This window comes from Budorcas taxicolor, chromosome 24 (assembly GCF_023091745.1).
Source record: "Budorcas taxicolor isolate Tak-1 chromosome 24, Takin1.1, whole genome shotgun sequence".
In the NCBI taxonomy this organism is placed as follows: domain Eukaryota; kingdom Metazoa; phylum Chordata; class Mammalia; order Artiodactyla; family Bovidae; genus Budorcas; species Budorcas taxicolor.
The window spans coordinates 7,429,037-7,455,230 of NC_068933.1; the positions used below are offsets into that span (position 1 = coordinate 7,429,037).

The 26,194-nt window shown below is 37.8% G+C and overlaps 1 protein-coding gene across 1 annotated transcript in view; it reads right to left on the reverse strand.

The window, feature by feature from the left end:
* VEGFC (vascular endothelial growth factor C) overlaps positions 1-26,194 on the reverse strand; it is an 86,436-nt gene that overhangs the window by 10,195 nt on the left and 50,047 nt on the right. Inside the window, exons 2-4 of the mRNA XM_052661472.1 lie at positions 18,100-18,313; positions 16,224-16,414; positions 3,743-3,894 (exon numbers count right to left, since the gene is read on the reverse strand). Of these exons, the coding sequence (XP_052517432.1) occupies positions 3,743-3,894; positions 16,224-16,414; positions 18,100-18,313 (557 nt within the window). The remainder of the gene's footprint in view (positions 1-3,742; positions 3,895-16,223; positions 16,415-18,099; positions 18,314-26,194) is intronic.

A 26,194-nucleotide genomic window follows, 5' to 3' on the forward strand; every position in this document is an offset into this window, starting at 1 on the left:
CCAGTGCAGGGGATACAAGATGTGGGTTCAATCCTTGGCTTGGGAAGATCCCCTGAAGAGGAAATGGCAACCCACTCTAGTTCTCTTGCCTGGAGAATCCCATGGACAGCGGGGCCTGGTGGGCTGCAGTCCATGGGGTTGCAGAGTCAGACAGAACTGAAATGCATGCATGCATATAAAAGGGACTTCGATAAAATATTAATGATAAGCCAGCAAAATGCTCAGATCTTGCATTGTAATTCTGGAAACCATTAGCACAGAGATTATGACTGAAGTGCTTAGATTAGATGACTTGCCAAGGGATACAAGTGACTAGAACCCAGTACTGTGTGAATGAAACTTCTCTACTACTTCAGGGAGCCATTGTCTGCACTTGCATCAGCGTGAATTTATTCACAGATGCCTGTAAGATCTTTTCCTTTCTGTCAGTTAAAGTAGGCTACCCAAGAGTTTTACCTCAAGTGTCTCTGGAAAGGTAAGGACTCCCACCTCTCACACTAAGTAAAGCAGCACAAAGAGATGAAGCAGGGGAAACTGGCATTAGCACACCACGCTTAAGGTCAAGACCCCTAAAAGGGAAGGTTCCTAGGAAAGTTTTTGGTGATGCATATGTTTATTCATCAATTTATTTATACTTTTGTTATAAATGTTGGAGTTATACAAGGTTTCTTTACATGCCCATGCTATATGCCCTGGCCGTCCTAAAGAACAAAGTGCTGTGTTCTCATTTGGGGATAGAAAGTTCCTAGGCCTCAGGTGGCAATGTGTAACGATTCGTTATAAACTGTTCACAGAGTCAATCCGTTATGCTCTATCCAGGCTGTTTATGAGATCTAATGAAACATATGGTGCTGTATATGCTAAACCATAAAACCAGCTTAAAAATAGGATGGGAAATAATGTTGAATAACAAATATCATAGCAAACACCCTCTTCCAACAACACAAGAGAAGAAAGACTCTATACATGGACATCACCAGATGGTCAACACCGAAATCAGATTGATTATATTCTTTGCAGCCAAAGATGGAGAAGCTCTATACAGTCAACAAAACAAGGCCAGGAGCTGACTGTGGCTCAGATCATGAACTCCTTATTACCAAATTCAGACTTAAATTGAAGAAAGTAGGGAAAACCACTAGACCATTCAGGTATGACCTAAATCAAATCCCTTCTGATTATACAGTGGAAGTGAGAAATAGATTTAAGGGCCTATATCTGATAGACAGAGTGCCTGATGAACTATGGAATGAGGTTTGTGACATTGTACAGGAGACAGGGATCAAGACCATCCCCATGGAAAAGAAATGCAAAAAAGGAAAATGGCTGTCTGGGGAGGCCTTACAAATAGCTGTGAAAAGAAGAGAGGCGAAAAGCAAAGGAAAAAAGGAAAGATATAAGCATCTGAAGGCAGAGTTCCAAAGAACAGCAAGAAGAGATAAGAAAGCTTTCTTCAGCGATCAATGCAAAGAAATAAGAGGAAAACAACAGAATGGGAAAGACTAGAGATCTCTTCAAGAAAATCAGAGATACCAAGGGAACATTTCATGCAAAGATGGGCTCGATAAAGGACAGAAATGGTATGGACCTAACAGAAGCAGAAGGTATTAAGAAGAGGTGGCAAGAATACACAGAAGAACTGTACAAAAAAGATCTTCATGACCCGGATAATCATGATGATGTGATCACTAATCTAGAGCCAGACATCTTGGAAAGTCAAGTGGGCCTTAGAAAGCATCACTACGAACAAAGCTAGTGGAGGTGATGGAATTTCAGTTGAGCTATTTCAAATCCTGAAAGATGATGCTGGGAAAGTGCTGCACTCAATATGCCAGCAAATTTGGAAAACTCAGCAGTGGCCACAGGACTGGAAAAGGTCAGTTTTCATTCCAATTCCAAAGAAAGGAAATGCCAAAGAATGCTCAAACTACCGCACAATTGCACTCATCTCACGGGCTAGTAAAGTAATGCTCAAAATTCTCCAAGCCAGGCTTCAGCAATACGTGAACTGTGAACTCCCTGATGTTCAAGCTGGTTTTAGAAAAGGCAGTGGAACCAGAGATCAAATCGCCAACATCTGCTGGATCATGGAAAAAGCAAGAGAGTTCCAGAGAAACATCTATTTCTGCTTTATTGACTATGCCAAAGCCTTTGACTGTGTGGACCACAATAAACTGTGGAAAATTCTGAAAGAGATGGGAATTCCAGACCACCTGACCTGCCTTTTGACAAATCTGTATGCAGGTCAGGAAGCACCAGTTAGAACTGGACATGGAACAAAAGACTGGTTCCAAATAGGAAAAGGAGTACGTCAAGGCTGTATATTGTCACCCTGCTCATTTAACTTATATGCAGAGTACATCATGAGAAATGCTGGACTGGAAGAAACACAAGCTGGAATCAAGATTGCCAGAAGAAGTATCAATAACCTCAGATATGCAGATGACAGCACCCTTATGGCAGAAAGTGAAGAGGAGCTAAAAAGCCTCTTGATGAAAGTGAAAGAGGAGAGTGAAAAAGTTGGCTTAAAGCTCAACATTCAGCAAACGAAGATCATGGCATCTGGTTCCATCACTTCATGGGAAATAGATGGGGAAACAGTGGAAACAGTGTCAGACTTTATTTTTTTGGGTTCCAAAATCACTACAGATGGTGACTGCAGCCATGAAATTAAAAGATGCTTACTCCTTGGAAGAAAAGTTATGACCAACCTAGACAGTATATTCAAAAGCAGAGACATTACTTTGCCGACTAAGGTCCGTCTAGTCAAGGCTATGGTTTTTCCTGTGGTCATGTATGGATGTGAGAGTTGGACTGTGAAGAAGGCTGAGTACCGAAGAATTCATGCTCTTGAACTGTGGTGTTGGAGAAGACTCTTGAGAGTCCCTTGGACTGCAAGGAGATCCAACCAGTCCATTCTGAAGGAAATCAGCCCTGGGATTTCTTTGGAAGGAATGATGCCAAAGCTGAAATTCCAGTACTTTGGCCACCTCATGTGAAGAGCTGACTCATTGGAAAAGACTCTGATGTTGGGAGGGATTGGGGGCAGGAGGAGAAGGGGACGACCGAGGATGAGATGGCTGGATGGCATCACTGACTCGATGGACGTGAGTCTGAGTGAACTCTGGGAGATGGTGATGGACAGGGTGGCCTGGCGTGCTGTGATTCATTGGGTCGCAAACAGTTGGACACAACTGAGCAACTGAACTGAACTGAACTGAACAAATGTTTATTTGAGAGTGGATATGAAAAATATTAAGAAAAATTTTTTAAAGTATTAATATTTCAATATTCAATCCTTTCTGAAATAAAAATATGAATTGATATGTTGAGAAAAACTAATTGAGATGGAAGAAAGGCAACTAAATGCTATAAGATATAAAATAATATATTCATGTTTACTTTTTGTTTTGGGCCAAAAATCTTAAGACTCAAATGCTTTTAGTTTTAATATCCATCTACAAATTTGCACACCTGATTGTATGAGTGTTTAATGTTGGTGGCATGTGTGTCTTTCCACAGAAATACTTACTTTATATGGGTAAGCTATTTTGTCTATAACATAGATTTTCCTGTTTCAGTTTAATTTTATGTTCACAGTATATTTTCAAATTTGTCTTGTTTTATTTGATAGAGAAATATAGCACATTTCACAAAAATTCTTTTAATCAAATGTGTTTACTTGGAAATAATTTTATGTTAGTAGAGGATGCAGAAAAAAGCAGATCAAAGTCATACTCACTGTGGTAGTGCTGCTGGCAGGGAGCGTCTAATAATTGAATGGACTTGTCTGTAAACATCCAGCTTAGACATGCATCGGCAGGAGGTGTGATTGGCAAAACTGATTGTTACTGGTTTGGGGCCTTGAGAGAGAGGCACTGTAATTTCAAACAACTACAAAGAAGGGACAAAAAGAAGAAAAATTATATAGATACTATAAAGCATTTCTGTGGTAAATGTTGGAGCCCCAAAAGTGCCAGTTTAACTCTTCATGATTAGGGAGTGCCACATAATGTATGCAGGATGCTAAAGTTTTTTGTGATTACAAGGAAAAACTATTTTCTGTCAAATCAACATCCTTTATCAGAACAGTAAACAGTCCATGTGCTTATCTCCTGCCCCTATTATTAAGCATATTAGAATTTTGATAACCAACTAATGATTACAGAGATGTGACAGACCAATGTCACATGTTTCTTCAAGGAAGAAAGGATTGTTTCAGTCTTTGATTATTCCAGGGGGTTGAAAAATGGCACAGATATAAATATCTTTGTGATGTAAGAGCAAAGCTATTGGCCACAAAACCTGGAAATGTTTAGTTACGTCTTATTTTCTATAACCTGAGTACACACACATAAAATACCTAGATGTAAAATTGATTTTCATTCCAAATGAAATTTCAACTTCAAAGTAGCTTTACATTTTCTGATGTATCTGATGAGTTTATTATGTTTAAAAGAAAGATACATTCATTAATAGATAAAGCATCATTTCTGCTGTTTTTACAAAAGTATTATGAAAATATAAGTGTAGAATAGGGTAGGACATCATACATGAGGGTGGATTAGAGTCTCAAATTTTGTTTAAAATATTATTCTGAATGTCTTATTAATGGAGAAGTTCAGTTTATCTCTTCCTTTCACAAAAACAATGTTTTAAGTTGAATATACAAGTAAATTAGTGATTAAGTAAACTAAGGATTTAAATCCCAAAGTTTCTTAAAATCTAAATTATGATCAGTAATAATGGTAAAAGCGAAATCCTGGCCATTACCTGCTTGAAACTATCTGTTCATAGTAATTTAACTACAGTCACACCATGTGTTACTTGGTATCTTTATGGATGTTTGAGTAGTGCTAGAAACGACAACACACTCTAGAGCCTTGTGAATCCATCTTCTGCTGTAATTTCATGGCAACCACGGAAGATCATGGTAAATATTTAGGGAATAGAAATAGTTGTCCATTTTGTTTATGCCTAGAGGGAGATTTATTGAAACGAAGTTTGAAGAATGAAATACGGAAATACCTAAATAATAAATGTACATTTTCTTCACTTGAAATGTACTTATTAAATATTCATGTAAAACTTCAGCTACTTTCTTACCATCAGGTCCTTGGGAGGAGTTTGGGCACAGGCTCACATCCAGAGAGGGCACTTTATCAGCAACCACACTTATAAGTTGTGTGATCTTTGAAAAGTCATTTAAGCTTCTCGAAGCTGAATATTTCTTTTAAAATCAGTCAATTCAGGACAACGTTTCACCCATTAATTCATGGGACTGTGATACATATTTTGATTGCTCTGTAGATGTCAGTTATTTCCATACATTCTCAAGAATTTAGATATTTTTCCAGAGTATTTTCTATTCTGCATAGAAATCTCAACATATCCCAGTATTATAATTTTGACCAGTTTCTTCTCTAAAAAGACATTTGTTTATGTAGTTTGGAGGAAACCTTTTTTTTTTTTTTTGGTAAAATACCACATTGGCAGACATCTTTTGCACTATGCCTAATTCTTTTAAGAGAAGATAATTCTGTATTATCTATATATAATATAGTTTTTCTACTTCTTATAACATCTCTGGATCCTACATTAGGAACCAGCATTATAGAAAAAATATAAAGTAGTTTAGAAAATAAGCATTTTCTAAACTCATTTCATTTAATTTTTATATTTACAAATTAATTAAACCCTGTCATAGTGGAAATGACAGGAAGATGTATAGGTCAGCTCACAAAAACCTAAGAATTTATGTCTAATTCTTCTGTACCCAGATATATGTATCCAGAACTTAAGAAAGCAAGTTAAAGGCCATTGGTATTAAGACTGGAATTAAAGTCTTGGACACTGATGACATTACTTGGTGAGATCATTCTGAATGAAAACAGAACATGTCTAATAATAGAAACCTGCCCAACAGGGAACATGTAAAAGATGAAAAAAGATACATGAACTAGTAAACATGCCTGGGAAGAATTATGACCTGATGTGGAGAACCAGGAGGGGGTACTGTTGATTGGAGGGAAGTAAAAGAAAGAGAGGGGACCCTGTGTGGTGACAGGGTCAAACGTCCTCAAGTGTGATAAGGACTGAGTGGAGATAACTGGGTACCAAGGCAGCTCTGTGGGCTGTAGCAGGCAGGGGTCAAAGGGCAGGAGCAGGTGGGGATGGAGAAACAATAAAGGTTGCCTCATATGACTGGAGAGGGAGGGATTAGACATTTCAGACCACAAGGGCATTTCTGCTTAGAAAATGCATATTAAAAACACTGCAAGATCTGGCATTATCTCAAGTGACACAAGGCAGAACAAGGCCTGATAGTGAAGGATAAGGCACCATTTGAGATAACAGCTATTGGGGAAGAATGAATGATGGTTTCCCACCCCCAGACCTCAGCTGCATCCTTCCTCCATTCAATGATTGTTGCAAAACCAGGTTCCACCCTGGCATGACCTCCAAAAGGGAGAGCGCACAGTAAAGGAGCATTATCAGTGATCACGTACAGACTTCAGCCATTCCTGGCTGGATAATGTCCACAATCAGGACCCACCCCAAAGCACCAGGTGTGTACCAGGGAACAGAAGATTGTTCTAGTGAAGACAGAGATCAGTAAAATGCACATTGAGAAGCATCTTCCCAGTGAAGTAAGCCTGGCCCTATACTTTCAAAGGGTGGAAGGGATTCTGGTTGGTGAATAGACTAGCTATAAGGATAAAAGGACAGGTGAAGGGGCACTAGAAAAAAAAGTCACTACAGAGAACTGTGTATTTCCTATAAATTAAAAATTTTCATAAGCATTAGAACTGTGGAAGAGTTTAGGAGAAATTATTTATAATTAAGGAAAATAAAAATTTAATTATTGATGTTATAGGAATGTTTCTTGTTTGAGTCTACGTAGGTAATTGGCCAGTTGAATTAAGTTAATTTGATAAAAAGGAAGAAATAGGCTGAAAATTAACCTCCAAATTTTGACCTGAGAGTTTTCAGGTGGTTTCCTTAATTCTCTACTTGACTGTGCCAGTGTGGAAAAAATTCAAGGGCCCGGAGAAAGATGGCTCTGACCAATATTAAAAGGAGAAAGATTTTTGATAATTAGTTTTATTCATCCATTAACTTTAGAAAAATTAGAAAAATTCACTGAGATGTGCTGTAAGTGTGGGCATTAAGGAGTAACTGTACCTATGCCAGCTGAAGATAACAGTTTCATCAATCAATGATTGAAAACCATAGTTATGCAAAACTAACAATAAGAGCGAATTTGGAAAATAAATCTCTGTATATGTATAATGAGATTAGGTTAGAATTATGAACATACCAAATAATTTACCACAAATGCTGTTGGTAAACAAGAACCTGCAGTTTAATCCCTTTATGGAATCTTTGCCTGCTATTTCTATAACAGCTGAAACCAACACAGTGACTATAATTTTCTTTAAAAAGAGTTAAGGTGTAGCCAAACACATTAGTGTTTGAAACAATAGATTCTTAACACTTTAATACAATAAAAATCTTTGTACTTTGTCAGATTATTTTGTGCTTTAATGAGTGCACAACAGTACTTTCTATTTTAAATTTAAACTTATAGAGTACAAAGTTTATGCACTATGTTCAGTTTTAGCTAATAATTCTATGAATATACATATATCTAGAAAATACTAATTGATGATGATAATTATAACTTGATATTTTGAACATGAGTTTCCTCAAATAGTTTGATGTCATACAGTGAATTGTTCTTGAACAATGGATGTTTAGCTTGTATATAATTTGGCATCTAAATAATAATAAAACTCACCATGGGGATTGATGTTATACTATCAGTATATGCCTTTCATTAAGAGTCACTGGTTTGAGAAGATCAAAAAAATTTACATAAAGATGGCATTTAAACATGGATGGAAATTGAAAAAACTTTTTTGATTGTGTATTCAGTAAAACTGTAATAAGAGGAAATGACAAACATTTCCAACTGAGAGGTCCTCATTTGCTATCAACTGGAATTCTTTAATAAGAATATTTAATGGTCCATTCCCACCAACAAGAATGGACTTCAAATAAAGCTTGAAACAATAGGTTGTTTACCCCAGCGTAGCAACAGTTGTAAAGCAACAACTCCTTTTTCTACTTCTCTTGCAGGCTATGTAAGAGAAAGGTATAGGATTTCCTTTTTTGAGAAGATCCTGGGTTACAGGTTAGTACCAAATTCTAAAGAATGTTTGAATATTTGGCTACAGATATGACACACACAAAAAATGCCTTCCTTTACAACATACTTTTATCTCAAAATATGACCAGTTTCTCTTCAGAGACTAGTATCTCACTACCGGATTTAATTTAAATATTCCAACTTTGAGCCTGTTAATTAAATGTAGACACAAGGTGTAGCCCCAGAAAGCATGGCTAATAACTGCAGAGAAAGTGAAGTGAAGTCGCTCAGTCATGTCCGACTCTTTGCGACCCCATGAACTGTAGCCCACCAGTCTCCTCTGTCCACGGGATTCTCCAGGCAAGAGTACTGGAGTGGGTTGCCACTTCCTTCTCCAGGGGATCTTTCCGACCCAGGGATCGAACCTAGGTCTCCTACATTGTAGGCAGGTGCCTTACCACCTGAGCCACCAACATGGCTTAAAGACTAATAACTGCAGAATCCAATAGAAAAACTACACAACATTTAAACAAATCATCCTCCAAATGGGAAAGAGGAAAATTGAGGGTTTATTTTTAACCTTTCAACTGAGTATACTAACCATATGGCTAGGTATCAAGAGGTTATGGAACTTAAGTTAGGTCTGGGAAGACAGCAGGCCCTTATTAGGACATCTGATATTGAATTCATTTTACATGTTTTTATACATAAAATGTACATACAGTAATACAGTTAAAATAAAAATGCCAATTCAGGAGTTTTAGAATTACTGAATAAAACTTGTGGACATGATCAGTACCTTAAGTTGGAAAAAGTGTTATGTCTAATAGATACATTAATTTTCTTCTGAAGGCAAATGTGATTCTTAAAGAAACTTCTGATAACTGTTATTTGTCTAGAGTTCTTTTCCCACATCTGGGAAAAACCTGATTTCCAACAACTGTTCTTGCCAAATACTACTTAGCTAAAGATTCAAAACAAATTGCATTCCACTTGTTAAATACATATGAATGTAATAAATTACTCCTTCAGACTGCTAGTGTTCTGTTTAATTAATGGAAGAACTATCCCTGTCAGCAGTGCAAAATAATCCTTCTAAGTTTCACTCCACTGCTGCAGTTTACTTAGGATTAAGTGCCTTTTGCAGTGAAAGACAATTTTAGGAAACATTTACTTTAACTCCAACACATCTGTAGCAGTTTTGCTAATCTATATGCGTAATTTCCTTATAACAAAAAAATAGAATGGCTGTTTCTTTTTAAGATGGCAATATGGAATTTTAAATAATGTGGTTCTTGTACGTGAGAATGAGGAAAGGAAGTTTAGCGCCCAGACAGCCGCTTCTTCTGTTGGCACGAACGCATAGTTTCTTTGGTTCTAACTCTGAGATATCCATGGGAAACCCATGGATTTAGCAATTCTTTTTTCATTCCCATCTTCAGTGAAGCTGCTTAATGACAATACCAACATTTAAATAACTTTTTATCCAAATACTGGCTTGAAAGCAGATGCCTTCTTCTTCTGCCATCAAATAATTTACATTCCTCAAAATCTGCTTTCTACTTTTTGGTTATGTGTCTTAAACATACAACATCTCATGAGAAAATACGCTTGAAGCATATGTTTAGGAACGAGGTCAAGAGGACATCCGAACTGTGTAACTTTTCAAAGTTGCTTAGATATTATTTGGGAAGGACTTTGAGGCAGTTGTTGTCGATTAGCTCACTCTGGAATGCTTAGTGCATGTGGTTTTACTTTGCAGCTCACGGCTGGCTTCCTCACACATGCTGATAACCTGCCCTTCGTGAAGCACCATAAAAATGCTCTATAAGTTTCTACTAAAAACTTGGGTTGTACATTACTTAAGGTACATTGTCCTTACAGTTTATATGATTCTAGTTGGTGATTTGGTGCCAAAAGATGTCTGGAATTCCTGTAACGAAACAAAAACTTTTTTTTTTTCCTTCAGAAAAATATCAGTAAGAAACTTCCTTTTGTGTTTGAAAACAATCATCACATGCTCCCATTTATACTACTCGGAAAATAAAATAAAACATAATTATATTAGTAAAAACGTCAAAGACAGAAACAGTGCCTTTAGCAGTTTCATGTCTTGCTCTCCTTGGTTTGTGAAACTTCTTGATAGGCACCACCTAGTAGGTGCTTCACCACACTTGCTTAATTGAATTAAAATTAAAATTCTCCCTTTTCCTATTAAAAAAATCTGAGTGGATTCTTCAGGTTGGAGAAGGGCATGAAGTTACAAAACGATGGGACTATCATGACTGAATATTGGCCACCCCTCAGCATTGGTTTTCAGTCTTCCCTCCTGATATGAGAATTCTCTAAGCAGTAACAACCACATCAAGGCTCCAAAAAACCATTCATCAATGTGAGGTTTCTTCCTACACCTACAGCTGAAGATCCAATCACTGCTGTAGGATTCTAAAATTACATGCCCAATATTCCTCTGGTATCTCCACCTACTTACCACTCAGATGCTTCAAAATCAGCCTAGTTAAAACTCCACCTTTGACCTCAGATCTGTTCCTTTTTATCTAAGGAGCTATTCTATTCAGTGCCCAGGTTTACTGCGTACCAACTACTGCACTGTTATGCCCCACAGTGATAACCAAACACAGTCTTTGCTTTCTTAGGGTTTAGAGCATGGGAAGTAAAATGATCTGACTGGTAAGGTGATGATGCTATGTTGGATGAGCAACAAAGGCTGCTACTGAAGCATAGGAAAGGATGCTGTGAAGATGACATGTCCAGGCTTGAGGATGAGCAGAAATTAGCTAGACAAGTGGGGATATGGAGTGGTGTGTAAGGAGATGTTTCAAACACAAAGACCAGTTTACCTACACATTTGCTGTATGCTGGCTCAGTGTCAATAAGCAATGTTACTGGAGAGTTTTGAGCAGTGTCAGATTTATCATTTAGAAAGAGGAAACACTGCTATAATGTGGGAAAAGGATTGAAGGGAAGTAGGAAGGGGGCTTTGACATCAGTTTGCAGCTGGTCCATGCATAATGGTCCTGGTAATGGATGGATACGGTCCAGACCAGGGTGAGGTCAGCAGATTAAAGGCACTGACAGGTCCCAGAGATGTTGGAAAGGTATAGGAATCACTGATTGGGCTTTTAGTGAAAGGAAGAAAAATCGGATCAACTGACTAATAAAAGAATGGCATCATTTACTAAGACAGAGAATACTGAAGAAAGAAAAAGATTTATTGACTTATTTGTGAGGATGCTATTGGGGGCAGGGATAGGATGGGATCTGGTGTGTGAGGGATGGGATCTGGTGTGTCACAGACTGACTCTGACTGTCTGGGGGAAGCCCAGTCACGAGGTTGAGTAGGTTGTGGGGAAACCACGAGAGAAGTCTGAGGTGGAGATGAAGACTCAGGGGAGGGATCCCCAGAAGAGCAGAGAGAGAAGGTAAGAAGGGAGAGCATGTACAGTCAGAGGAGGGTGCCCGGGGCAGGACCCAGAAGACTAAGTGCCTCCTTACCAACTGACTTCAAATTTTTAATTGCAAACTTCTGAAAATCTTTTAAATATTGAAGTACTAAAATGAAAAGTACCCCACTATTTATAGTTACACAGTTAAAAATTGCTGCTTTGCAGATCAGAATTTGTAAGAATTGTGAAAAGTGATTATTGTAAGTATCAAGTCTATTGAAAAGGATCCAAACAAAATGGGAAAACAACATAAACCAACAACAATAAACCAGACAGACTTCAAAAATGGTGCAGCAAATTCCAATTGTTTTTCTTGAGAGCAGATAATAGGGAGGAAGCAGGTAAAATGAATAGTAGCAACGTCATAAATGTATTATAAAATAATCCTAAATTCTGTGAAGTCTTGAGGTGAAAGAAGGTGAAATACAGCCAGAACTATTTCCATATGATATGAAGTAGACTTAATTTTCTTCCAGGAAAAATATACCATGTTTGCTGTTTAAGTACTGAGGCTACTGGATCAAATTCTGTTTTACTTACACATAGCACTTAAACTGGAGAAGACAATGGCACCCCACTCCAGTGTTCTTGCCTGGAAAATCCCATGGACAGAGGAGCCTGATGGGTTGCTGTCTATGGGGTCACACAGAGTTGGACACGCCTGAAGCGACTTAGCAGCAGCAGCAACACTTAAACTTAGCACTAAATGCTCTTAGCCCTGGAGACTTAGAATTTCTGAAGCCTAAACCCCTTTAAGGCCTCCAACGTGGCAGAGCAGTTTGTATGCTGTGTAATACTTGTCTGTACATAAATACTTTCACTCTGATACCAATTAGGTGAATATGTGACCTAATTGGACCAGTGACCTAATTAGAGAATAAATATGCAGTGGTCACAGAAAACTACTAATGGTTTGTTGAAGACTAAATGTATTTTTCTTGCTTACTAACAAAGAACTGATTTTCTGTTTCCCAAATTCAGACTTTTACCTAAGGGACTCCAACTTGGCACACATGTAAACACATATTTAGTAAGCTGATAGTAAGAGAAATAGAATGTTGACTTTTGCTTGTATTAAATATAAATGGGAAAAAAAGGAAAGACTTCTTTCCAATTTGTTAAAGAAATAGATCTTTTTAAAAGATGGAGCTGCAAAAAAAAAAAAAAAGATGGAGCTGCAATTTATAAAAGAATCACTTAAAAATCACACAAGTGAGTTAATCAACTGTTTTTAATATCATTAAACATTAAGAAATTGTTTTAAAGTCTGATTGAATACTTAAGGATTAAGGGTCAGAGAACCAACTCCCTGAAACTGTAGGGCAAATGCTGTGGATGTGTCTGTATTTTCATTGATTTTCTGGTGAGAGGATCCACAGTTTTGGGGTCCTATAAGGGGGTGTGCACTCCTTCTGTGGTGGGCACCTGGATGATCAGTGCTGTGGACGTGTCCATATTTTCATCTTTTTTCTGGTGAGAGGGTCCGTGGTTTTGGGGGTCCTATAAGGGGGTGGGCACTCCCTCTGTGGTGGGCACCTGGATGATCAGTGCATGAAACAGACCTGTTCTTCCCTTTGTGGAGGTGACAGACATGAGTCAAATAATAACGACCCTATATTATAAACTAAATGATTATAAGGTATAGCTGTTGTTTTGAAAGAAAAGTATTAGAAACCACAAAGAATTTTTAAGAATACTGAGTGTAAACCAGTCATAAAAATCTCGCCCAGGACTTCCTGGAGCCACGCGATACTTGAGGTCTGAGGAGCTGGATCTTGGCGAGAGGAGACAGAAGGCCAGGACGCCTCAGAGGTGTGTGCAAAGGTCTGGGCCGGAGGGGGAACTGAAGGAAGCTGAGAACACGCGGACTACAAAGAGGGAGGTCAAGGGCGAGTCGTGTTAGAGGATGCGGTGGAGGAAGGCAGAGGCAGAGATGGAGAATTTGGTCTTATTCTAGGAGCAACTGGGAATCGCTGAAGGCCTCTTATTCTGGAAACCGATAGCATCAGTCTTACGTGTTTGAAAATATCCCCGGGGGCGATGTAGAGGATGGATAGGAAGCAGGGACCGGGAAGCTGGGAGAGCAAGGGGGATGGTGTTTCCTAAGTCGGAAAGTGCATCAGAAGTGCCATGGATGACAGACATGGTGCTGGGCATGGGGATTCGAGACACTTAGGGGACAAAACTAACAAATTAACATCTGATTTGGTGACAGTACCATCAGAGACGATTTCCATCTTTCTGACTAGAGATGACGTCATGCAGTGAGAGGGAAAACTAGAAGACCAAGCGCTTTTTATGGTGCTGTTGTTGTTTGGGGTTAGTTTGATGTTGCAGAGAAAAAGCCTGATTGAGGAACTTTACACAAAATGTTGGGCATAGGTATCTAAAGAAGATATATTCTGAATTATTTAATGTAAATATTAAAGTAATCATTAATGTTACTCTATAAAGCTTGAGACATTGTAAAACCAGATTCATTTAAAACACTTTCTAATTAACACATAGTAGAAGAATTTGTGGGGGATTAGTAATGAAACAATAACATAGAACAACAGACCGGTTCCAAATGGGGAAAGGAGTAGTCAAGATTGTATATTGTCACCCTGCTTATTTAACTTATATGCAGAGTACATCATGAGAAATGCCAGGCTGGATGAAACGCAAGCTGGAATCAAGATTGCCGGGAGAAATATCAATAACCTCAGATATGCAGATGATACCACCCTTATGGCAGAAAGTAAAGAGGAACTAAAAAGCCTCTTGATGAAAGTGAAAGAGGAGAGTGAAAAGTTGGCTTAAAGCTCAACATTCAGAAAATTAAGATCATGGCATCCAGTCCCATCACTTCCTGGCAAATAGATGAGGAAACAATGGAAACAGTGAGAGGTTTCATTTTCTTGGGCTGCAAAGTCACTGCAGATGGTGACTGCAGCCATGAAGTTAAAAGACACTTCCTCCTTGGAAGAAAAGCTATGACGAACCTAGACAGTATATTAAAAAGCAGAGGCAGTTCTTTGCTAACAAAGGTCCGTCTAGTCAAAGCTATGGTTTTTCCAGTAGTCATGTATGGATGTGAGAGTTGGACTATAAAGAAAGCTGAGTGCCAAAGTATTGATGGTCTTGAACTGTTGTGTTGGAGAAGACTCTTGAGAGTCCTTTGGACTGCAAGGAGATCCAACCAATCCATCCTAAAGGAAATCAGTCCTGAATATCCATTGGAAGGACTGATGCTGAAGCTGAAACTCCAATACTTTGGCCACCTGATGTGAAGAACTGACTCATTGGAAAAGACTGATGCTGGGAAAGATTGAAGGTGGGAGGAGAAGGGGACGACAGAGGATGAGATAATTAGATGGCATCACCGACTCAACGGACATGAGTTTGAGTACACTTCGGGAGTTGGTGATGGACAGGGAGGACTGGCATGCTGCAGTCCGTGGGGTCACAAAGAGTTGGACATGACCGAGTGACTGAACTGAACTGAGTAATGAAAAATATCTTTGGATGTTGTCAACTGTTAACTTATTTTCACGAAGTAAATAAATGAACTATTGAAAAAACAGGAATTTTCAGAAACAACAAAATTCCAATACTACAACGGCTGTCATTCAAATCTATATAAGCACTTAAAAAATAAAATTTCATCAACTAATTCTAATAAGGCAGTTCTAAAATGATAAATTATGAGCTCTTAATAGATACATTTTGTTTTACTTGGTAAAATAATTCTTTAAAAATCTATCATTTGAGTGTATTGCATATCATCCTAATTTTAAAAGAGACATAGCCCTTTATTCTTTGGAAAACTCAACTGGTATATCTAGGCCTTAAAAAAAAATCAATGCAAGGTGATATTTCATTTAAATGAAGCACCATAGTAATAAACAATATTGTCTAGGATGCACATCACACCACTTGACTGAAATATTTTAAAATATACACAACTAAAGGTATTCAAAAAATGTTTTTTTACAATAATTCCTAAATCCCTCATGTTTATTTTCTGTAACTTTAAAAAAGTCAACATATTTTTTTATCAGACTCAGAAGACCAAAATTCCTTTTAAATAAGAGTTTAAGTTGAATATAAAAACAGCATTATTTTTAATCTTAATATCTTTTAAAAATCAATACTACCTTTTGGAGAATATGATACTGTCATTAAGTTTTTCCATTTGATTTTTAAAAAGTGGCTTTGATGCCACTATATAAACAGAGTTCATAAAGTATCAGTTACTTTTTTGGTGATAGTCTCATCAAAAACACAACTATTGAAAAATTAACTTCATTACTCACAGACAATAGAAGCAGCTCTGAATTGAGCTAATCTACTTAAAAAATCTTTTTCTTTTGATGTGGACCATTTTTAAAGTCTTTATTGAGTTTGCTACAATATTGCTTCTTTTTTTTATGTTTTAGTGTTTTGGCTGCAAGGCATGTAGGGTCTTCGCTCCTCAACCAGGGACAGAACCCGTGCCCCCCCCATTTTGGAAGGCGGAGTCCCAACCACTGGACTTCTGCGAAGTCCCTGAGCCAAGCTCCTTGAAAGGGGGCGCGGGGGAAGCCGGGCCGCGGAGGGCCGTGCCGGAGCCGCACACCTACCGTCTTGCTGAGGTAACTTGTGCTGGTGTTCATGCACTGTTGCCCCTCGCTGTTGCAGCAGCCCCCACATCTGTAGACGGACACACATGGAGGTTTAAAGAAGGTGTTTGTGGCTGCTCCAAACTCCTTCCCCACATCTATACACACCTCCCGTGGCATGCATTGAGTCTTTCTCCACTCATTATCAATACCTGTCGGGTCACAGGGAAGGCCGTAAGTTACACAGATGCCAAGGTGGAAAAACCCACAGCAGTTGGAAGTCACTCACAATGGATTGCAGAGTTAAGATTTAGATGTAATACTTTAAAGAAATAGTTGATGGGATCCTACATTGCCCTGTGAGCTGGAATAGGATATGGTCTTTAACAGAGCAGCTAAAGGTATTTTCTATAAAAACAAAACAAAACAACTAATGTCTAGTACCATGTAACAAGCTACATTAGTGTTATGCTTCCTTACAATTAGAATAGATTCTACAGTACAAATAGAGCAGATTCTACAAGACAATTAGAATAGCTTCTACAGTACTTTACTTGTCCATGTGTGCTCAGTCATGTCGGACTCTTTGTGAATCCATGGACTTAGCCTCCAGGCTCCTCTGTCCATGGGTTTTTTTTTCCAGCAAGAATACTGGAGTGGGTTGCCATTTCCTCCTCCAGGGCTCCTCCCAACTCAGGGATCGAATCCTTGTCTCTTGGCTCCTGCACTGGCAGGCGGATTCTTTACCACTGAGTCACCTGGGAGATCCCTGAAAATTTAACATAGATGCTTATAAAACCCATGGAGATAGAATCATGCTCATTTGCTATTATATGTAGTATTTTTAATGTTGCAATGCAAATATAAACAACATGTTTAATTTTTCTTTTTAAACTGAGTTGTGAATGAGATGATGGCTTTGGTTTTGGAAACTCATTTTTAGGCTGGTGACCATGTCTTGGTGATAGCTACTTGAAATGAGAAGGTATTTTCTAGCAACTGGGACATGTATCCTGAACAAAGTTTTTTTTCAGGAAAGTAAAAACTTCCTATTCCTTGCATGCTTTCTCTTGGAATTCTGTTTCCAGTGAGTTGGTGTTTTACCTATGGCACTGTTGCCTCTTTAAAGACCGCATTACAGATGATGTACTTCTTAAATGTTCTAGTTTATTTTTCTCCTATTTCCCCTAAAATAAAGTTTCTAGAAAAAAAAAAAGATATAAACTGCGGGTTATTCAGTCATGAATCCATTTTGTTTGTTTGCTTTTGTTCTCAAAATAATTTGTAATCTCAAACGTTTATAGCAGTTAATATCTAACAATTGAAAGGAATTATTTGTTAAGTAGTCCCAGGGGGTCTATGCCACTTTGTGCAACACCATAATTTTTTGTGACTGCTGCTTAGAGATCTCTCACTAACTTTACCAAAGTCCAGCTCTCAAATTAAGTTCCATCTAAAGCAACAAGAAACAAATAGCAGTTGACAAGATGATTTTGGATGATGTAGAAAGTAAACATTTCTATATTCAAAGCAAAAGAAAAGTTATGTGCAATTATTTTTTGTGATATAGAATGTTTAAGTGATTGAAGTGTTACGGTGTATAAAATTTGTTTGTACGTTTTAAAATTTTTCTGATGGGGTATCATCTCAAGTTAAAAAAAAATTACAGTGTGCTGATATACATGCACCTCTCTTTATTTTTCAAGAAACCACTTTAACCACTCACAGTGAAATCTTAAAATTCTGTATTTGGAAAATAATTCTTTACTTTCTGTTTTACTTTTGGCCTTAAAGGTATTCAGTAGTATTACAAATGCTGAAATTAAAGGATCAGAATGGCAATTTGCACTGGGTTGACATATGAAGCTTATTATATATTTTCTTTTGCCATACTTACTTCTTAAGATCTCTGTATTATAATGTGCTGCAGCAAATTTTAGAGTTTCTCCTGTCCTTGTGTTGGTGTTAGCCTGTTCTTTACTATGTTGCCAGCCTCCTTTCCTTAACTGACACTTGTACATTTTCCAATATTCGGGGTAGAGCACAGTCATGAGTTCATCCACACTGGACACTGACCGCAGCTGCTCCTCCATTTCTTTGCCTGCATAAGCCTGTGGAAGAAGAATGCAACATAGTACTTCTCAGATTAAGGAAACAGATGCACTAGAAAACCTTCAGGCTTGTTTGATATATATATGTATATGTGCATATATATATATAGATAATACATGCTAGATTTCTATTAAAATATTATTTTCCCCAAATTGCTTAACTTTTCTTGGTAAAATCACATTCATCTTTTAATTTGAATCAATAATACAATTTAAATTAAATTAAGTATCACAATTAAAATATAAAATACACATTTGGTCATTAGGATAGAAAATTTTGAGACAAAATTTTAAAAATAATTTCTAAAGTAGCTTATTTTATTTATCATTGTTTTACAAAGTTGATGAACGTGCAAATTTAAAAGTTATCTAAGCTTCTGCTGCTGCTGCTGCTGCTAAGTCGCTTCAGTGGTGTCCGACTCTGTGCGACCCCGTAGACGGCAGCCCACCAGGCTCCCCCATGCCTGGGATTCTCCAGGCAAGAACACTGCAGTGGGTTGCCATTTCCTTCTCCAGTGCATGAAAGTGAAAAGTCAAAGTGAAGTTGCTCAGTTGTGTCCGACTTTGCGACCCTATAGACTGCAGCCTACCAGGCTCCTCCATCCATGGGATTTTCCAGGCAAGAGTACTGGAGAGGGTTGCCGTTGCCTTCTCCGAAGCTTCTATTACCCTCCAACATAAATAAGATTAGGTAAAAATCCAGTCTATGATAATTCTTTGTTTCACTTTTAGTTATTAACATTAATAAAATATAATTAAGCAGGATGCTTGAAATTAGGAATTTTAGTTTATGAAAACTATTTTAGAACAAAAGATCCCATAGATTTTAATAACAGAATCACAATAAGGTTTACATTTTGGCAGAACCTTCCAGTATTTCCAAAAAGTCTGAACATCAAGATTTATTCTGCCAGTAAAAAGACATGCTACAATAGCTCAGAGAACATGAATTCTGCTAATTAGTTAATGGTCTATATTGGTGTATTCAATTAAGTAGAACATTCCAAGTTATGTTCAAGTCGTTACCATATCTAAGAAAAAATACATTTTTTTTTCTAAATTATACCTTGAAACTATGGAAAATGGGACATTGTTTAACTTTATATGCAAAGTGAAATACTTCATCAAATATTTATTTTTATATTGCCATGATTATCCCATCTTAAGTCTAACTATATAATTAAATACTTTGGACATTAAGTCTCAAAGTTAAGCTCCATTGGAATCAATCTGAGAGGTGTTAAAAATGGAGCTACTTGCTGCCCACCTCCCCTGCCAGGTATCTTGCATGACATCAGGATCTACATTCCAACAATTTACAGATTTCCCTTTCTAATTTCTGAAGTACAAAATTAATTTATTTGCTTTAAAAATCAAAGTACAGTTAAATTGAAAGTGTTTCTACCACACTCCAAATCATTCTGATGTAGGTGATTTTTGTACTACATTCTGAGAAACATAATCTAAGATAGTTTTCTTACATTATCACAGAGGCTCCTAGGCAGTAGCTTATGAAACAGGTTCCTTCCTATTAGATAATAAAACTGGCCGTGTAGTTCAGCACTTCCCCCTTCCTCACTGTTGTGTGAATTGAGCATATGGATTCATCTCTTCAAGCCTGGTATTGGTAGTAGTCCATGGCTTTCTCAAAGATTACAGGATGATACACCAGGCAGTTATACAAAATACAACTCTACTGAATAGATCAAGAGTCAGGTGGACAGGAGACCTTAGCTTACACAAAAGTGACAAAGTATCCTCTCACAGTCTCCCAATTAAATGCGTGTGAAATATCTTTCTCAGGAAAATGTCACATGAGACACAAGATTCAAGAATCATCAACATCTCAGAATCTTAAAGGATTACTACCGAAGAGAAGACTCTCCTGGTGGCTCAGATGGTAAAGCATCTGTCTACAATGCGGGAGACCTGGGCTCGATCCTTGGGTTGGGAAGATCCCCTGGAGAAGGAAATGGCAATCCACTCCAGTACTATTGCCTGGAAAATCCCATGGACAGAGGAGCCTGGTAAGCTACAGTCCATGGGGTCACAAAGAGTCGGACACGACTGAGCGGCTTCACTTTCACTGAAGAGAAAGATGGTAAAATACATGGGTGTATCTGTGTCACTGCCACCTGGAGGAACATGTCATGGGTGGAGTTCTGTTTGCCTGTTCGCATGACTAGCCCTTGAACACCCAGAGTAATGTGAGGCTGTGTGACTGGTGGGTCCCTGGGCCCTGGGGTACTTTCCCCCATGACTCAGCTGGAATCAAAGCCAGGTTGTGACCTAACCTGATCACTTGAGTCTCACAAGAAACAGGCAGGAATGTTCTCTTTACCAAAAGGAGCTGCAATACAATACCAACATTGTGTGACACGGTGAAAGGTACACACGAAACTATTGCTTGAGAAGGATGTTGGTGAAGTGGGCTTTCAATTAAGTATTATGTGAAGTTTCATGGCAAATCACTTTTGTACTTTAAAATTTAAAAAGGAAAATAACTCTAACAATAATTACATCTGTAAGAGAAAATAACTGATTACCCAATAGAGAAACAGAAGAAAACATAAGCATGTAAACTCACAACAGAGAAAATGCAGTATAAAAAATGAAAAAGATACTAGAAAATAAAAGTTACCCTATTTACCCTACTTATACTCTTAGATTGAAAAAAGGCCTTTCTAGAAGTGAATAGAAAAACAAAATGTAAACTATTTTTATGGTAGAAAACACTGTAAACAAAAGACAGAGGATAAAGTAGAAAAATCATTGGCAATACACATGACAGGTAGAAAAGGGCTAATATTCTTAAAATATTATATGAACATATTAAGAAAATATAAGCAGACACTTCAAAAGAAAAATGGACAAAGTACTTGAACTGCATATTCACAGAGAGTAAATACAATTCATTGTACTTGGTGACAGCAGAAATGAAGGAAACTAGCATCCCTTTCAGTCCTGGTGAGAGTATAAATTTGTATAGCTATTCAAGGAAAATGTGCTATTTCAACTTAAAAGGCCTTTAAAACAAGCTCCATTTTAGACAGCAAATGCACTTTGGAATTAAATTCCCTATCTAACAGGAGTGATAATACAATTATGCCAGAAATATGTACATATTTATCATGAGGCTGTCTATGATAGTGAATATAAAAAACAGCTTTACATACAATAATTAGGAATTGATTGAGTAACGTACAATACAAAAAGAAACTAGCGCAGAAAGTAATGTCACTATAAACTGATGATATGAATATGTAATCTAGATGTGAAGAGAGGCTTATAATACAGTCTATGAAAATGGAGAAAACACAGCTTATATATAATATACCCCTATACACATTGTTCATATATGTACATATATGTACAATTTTTATTTCAGAAAACAATATATCTAGACAGATTGCATGCATGTGTGTATGTGTTCTCAAGAGTAAAATATATGTGGCAAAAAAGTTATCTTCTTCAAGTTGTACGATTAAGTTAATTATTATGTTCTTTATATATTTCTATGGCTTCCCAGATGGCTCAGTGATAAAGAATATGCCTGCAACGCAAGAGACATGAGTTCAATCCCTGGGTCGGGAAGATTCCCTGAAGCAGAAAATGACAATCCACTCCAGTTTTCTTGCTTGGGAAATCTCATGGTCAGAGGAGTCTGGGGGCTAGAGTCTGTGGGGTCACAAAGAGTCAGACAGGATTTAGGGACTAAACAACAACAAAAATATTTCTATATCTTAAAATTTAAATTTTAAATGTAAAGCTTTATTATCTGAATAAAAATGTAACAGTAATCATCTCTAAGCATGTTGGAAGGCTATAGTATTTGCTCTCATTTCAGCCTTTCATTTATTTCACTCTTCTTATAGCTGCACAGGCTATGCCTTTGATATACTATTTGATTTAAAACAAATCCACTTTGGGGACTAGAGCCCCTTAATAAATAATATAACTTTATAAGATCAAAAAACCATTGGCAAAAGCAGAAGCTATCACAGGCAAATGTTATAAAAAAGCTTGAAACTGAGTAATTTACTTACTTATTCCCACTAGATTTTAGTTACCATATTTGCAAGGAAGAAAAATAAGCTGTAGTATCAAAAGATCCAGATATTCATGTTGGCTGCAGACCTTTTTTTATTGTAAGTTAAAAAATAATTATATATATATATATATATATATAGTTAATTGATTGATGACTGATTTACAATGTTGGTTTGCTTTCTGTCATACATCAACATAAGTTAACCATAGGTGTACACAGGTCCCTTCCTTCTTGAACCTCCCTCCCACCTCCTGCCCTTTCCTACCTCTCTGGGCTATCACAGAGCCCCAGTTTGAGTTCCCTGAGTCATAGAGCAAATTTCCATCGGCTACCTCTTTACATACGTTAGTGTATATGCTTCCATGCTGCTCTCTCCATTCAGCTTCCTCTCCCCTTCCTCTCCCCTACCACTGCCCATTAGTCAGTTCCCTATGTCTGCATCTCCGCTGCTGTTCTGCAAATAGGTTCATCAGTACCATCTTTCTAGATTTCATATATATGCATTAATATATGGTATTTGTTTTTCTGACTTACTTCATTCTGTATAATAGGTTCTAGGTTCATCCACCTCATTAGAACTGCCTCAAATGTGTTCCTTTTTTTGGCTAAGTAGTATTCCGTTGTGTATATATAACACAGCTTCTTTATCCAGTCATCTGTCAGTGAACATCTAGGTTGCTTTCATGTCCTAGCTACTATAAATAAGTGCTGTAATGAACACTGGGGTACATGTGTCTTTTTCAGTTTTGGTTTCTTCAGGGTATATGCCTAGAAGTGGTATTGCTGGGTCATACAGTGGTTTTATTCTTTTTTTTTTTTTTTTAAAGAATCTCCATACTGTTTTCCATAGTGACTATATCAATTTACATTCACACCAACAGTGCAAGAGCATTCCCTTTTCTCCATACCATCTCCAGAATTTATTGTTTGTGGATTTTTTGATGATGGCCATTCTAACCAGTGTGAAGTGATATTTCATTGTAGTTTTGATTTGCTTTTCTCTAATAATGAGTGACTCAGATCATGAGCTCCTTATTGCCAAATTCAGACTTAAATTGAAGAAAGTAGGGAAAACCACTAGACCATACAGGTATGACCTAAATCAAATCCTTTATGATTATACAGTGGAAGTGGAAGTGAGAAATAGATTTAAGGGCCTATATCTGATAGAGTGCCTGATGAACTATAGAATGAGGTTTGTGACATTGTACAGGAGACAGGGATCAAGACCACCCCCATGGAAAAGAAATGCAAAGAAGCAAAATGGCTGTCTAGGAAGGCCTTACCAATAGCTGTGAAAAGAAGAGAAGCAAAAAGCAAAGGAGAAAAGAAAAGATATAAGCATCTGAAGGCAGAGTTCCAAAGAATAGCAAGAAAAGATAAGAAAGCCTTCCTCAGCGATCAATGCAAAGAAATAGAGGAAAATAACAGAATGGGAAAGACTAGAGATCTCTTCAAAAAAATTAGAGATACCAAGGGAACACTTCATGCAAAGATGGGCTCGATAAAGGACAGAAATGGTATGGACCTAACAGAAACAGAAGATATTAAGAGGTGGTAAGAATACACAGAAGAACTGTACAAAAAAGATCTTCACAACCAAGATAATCACGATAGTGTGATCACTCATCTAGAGCCAGACATCCTGGAATGTGAAGTCAAGTGGGCCTTTGAAAGCATCACTATGAACAAAGCTAGTGGAGGTGATGGAATTCCAGTAGAGCTATTTCAAATCCTGAAAGATGATGCTGGGAAAGTGCTGCACTCAATATGCCAGCAAATTTGGAAAACTCAGCAGTGGCCACAGGACTGGAAAAGGTCAGTTTTCATTCCAATCCCAAAGAAAGGCAATGCCAAAGAATGCTCAAACTACCGCACAATTGCACTCATCTCACATGCTAGTAAAGTAATGCTCAAAATTCTCCAAGCCAGACTTCAGCAATACATGAACTGTGAACTTCCAGATGTTCAAACTGGTTTTAAAGGCAGAGGAACCAGAGATCAAATTGCCAACATCCACTGGATCATCAAAAAAGCAAGAGAGTTCCAGAAAAACATCTATTTCTGCTTTATTGACTATGCCAAAGCCTTTGACTGTGTGGACCACAATAAACTGTGGAAAATTCTGAAAGAGATGGGAATACCAGACCACCTGACCTGCCTCTTGAGAAACCTGTATGCAGATCAGGAAGCAACAGTTAGAACTGGACATGGAACAACAGACTGGTTCCAAATAGGAAAAGGAGTACATCAAGGCTGTACATTGTCACCCTGCTTAATTAACTTATATGCAGAGTACATCATGAGAAACGGTGGACTGGAAGAAGCACAAGCTGGAATCAAGATAGCCAGGAGAAATATCAATAACCTCAGATATGCAGATGACACCATCCTTATGGCAGAAAGTGAAGAGGAACTAAAAAGCCTCTTGATGAAAGTGAAAGTAGAGACTGTAAAAGTTGGCTTAAAGCTCAACATTCAGAAAACAAAGATCATGGCATCCGGTCCCATCACTTCATGGCAAAGAGATGGGGAAACAGTGGAAACAGTGTCTGACTTTATTTTGGGGGGCTCCAAAATCACTGCAGATGGTGACTGCAGCCATGAAATTAAAAGACGCTTACTCCTTGGAAGAAAAGTTATGACCAACCTAGATAGCATATTCAAAAGCAGAGACATTACTTTGCTGACTAAGGTCCATCTAGTCAAGGCTATGGTTTTTCCAGTAGTCATGTATGGATGCGAGAGTTGGACTGTGAAGAAGGCTGAGTGCCAAAGAATTGATGCTTTTGAACTGTGGTGTTGGAGAAGACTCTTGAGAGTCCCTTGGACTGCAAGGAGATCCAACCAGTCCATTCTAGAGGAGATCAGTCCTGGGTGTTCTCTGGAGGGAATGATGCTGAAGCTGAAACTCCAGTACTTTGGCCACCTCATGCAAAGAGTTGACTCATTGGAAAAGACTGTGATGCTGGGAGGGATTAGGGGCAGGAGGAGAAGGGGAAGACAGAGGATGAGATGGCTGGATGGCATCACTGACTCAATGGACGTGAGTCTGAGTGAACTCCGGGAGTTGGTGATGGACAGGGAGGCCTGGTGTGCTGTGATTCATGGGGTTGCAAAGAGTCGGACACGACTGAGCGACTGAACTGAACTGAGTAATGAGTGATGTTGATCATTTCTTCATGTGTTTATTAGCCATCTATCTGTTTTTTTGGTGAAATGTCTGTTTAGGTCTTTTGCCAGCTTTTTGATTGGGTTGCTTGTTTTTCATTATTGAGTTGTATGAACTCCTTGTATATTTTGGAAATTAATTCTTTGTCAGTTGTTTCATTTACTAGTCTTTTCTCCCATTCTGAGGGTAGTCTTTTCACCTTGTTTACATTTTCCTTTGCTTTGCAAAAGCTGTTAAATCTAATTAGGTCCCACTTACTTTTTTTTGTTTTTATTTACATTATTCTAGGATGTGGGTCATAAAGGATCTTGCTATGATTTATGTTATACAGTGTTCTGCCTATGTTTTCTTCTAAAGGAGTTTTATATTTTCTGGTCCTACATTTAGGTCTTTAGTCCATTTGGGTTTATCTTTGTGCATGGTGTTAGGAAGTGTTCTAATTTCATTTTTGTACATGTAGTTGTCCAGATCTTCCAGCACCACTCACTGAAGACACTATCTTTTACCCACTGTATATTCTTGCCTCCTTTGTCACAGTTAAGGTGCCCATAGGTGTGTGGGTTTATCTCTGGGCTTTCTATTTTTTTCCATTGGTCTATACTTCTGTTTTTGTTCTAGTACCATATTGTCTTGATGATTGTAGCTTTGTAGTATAGTC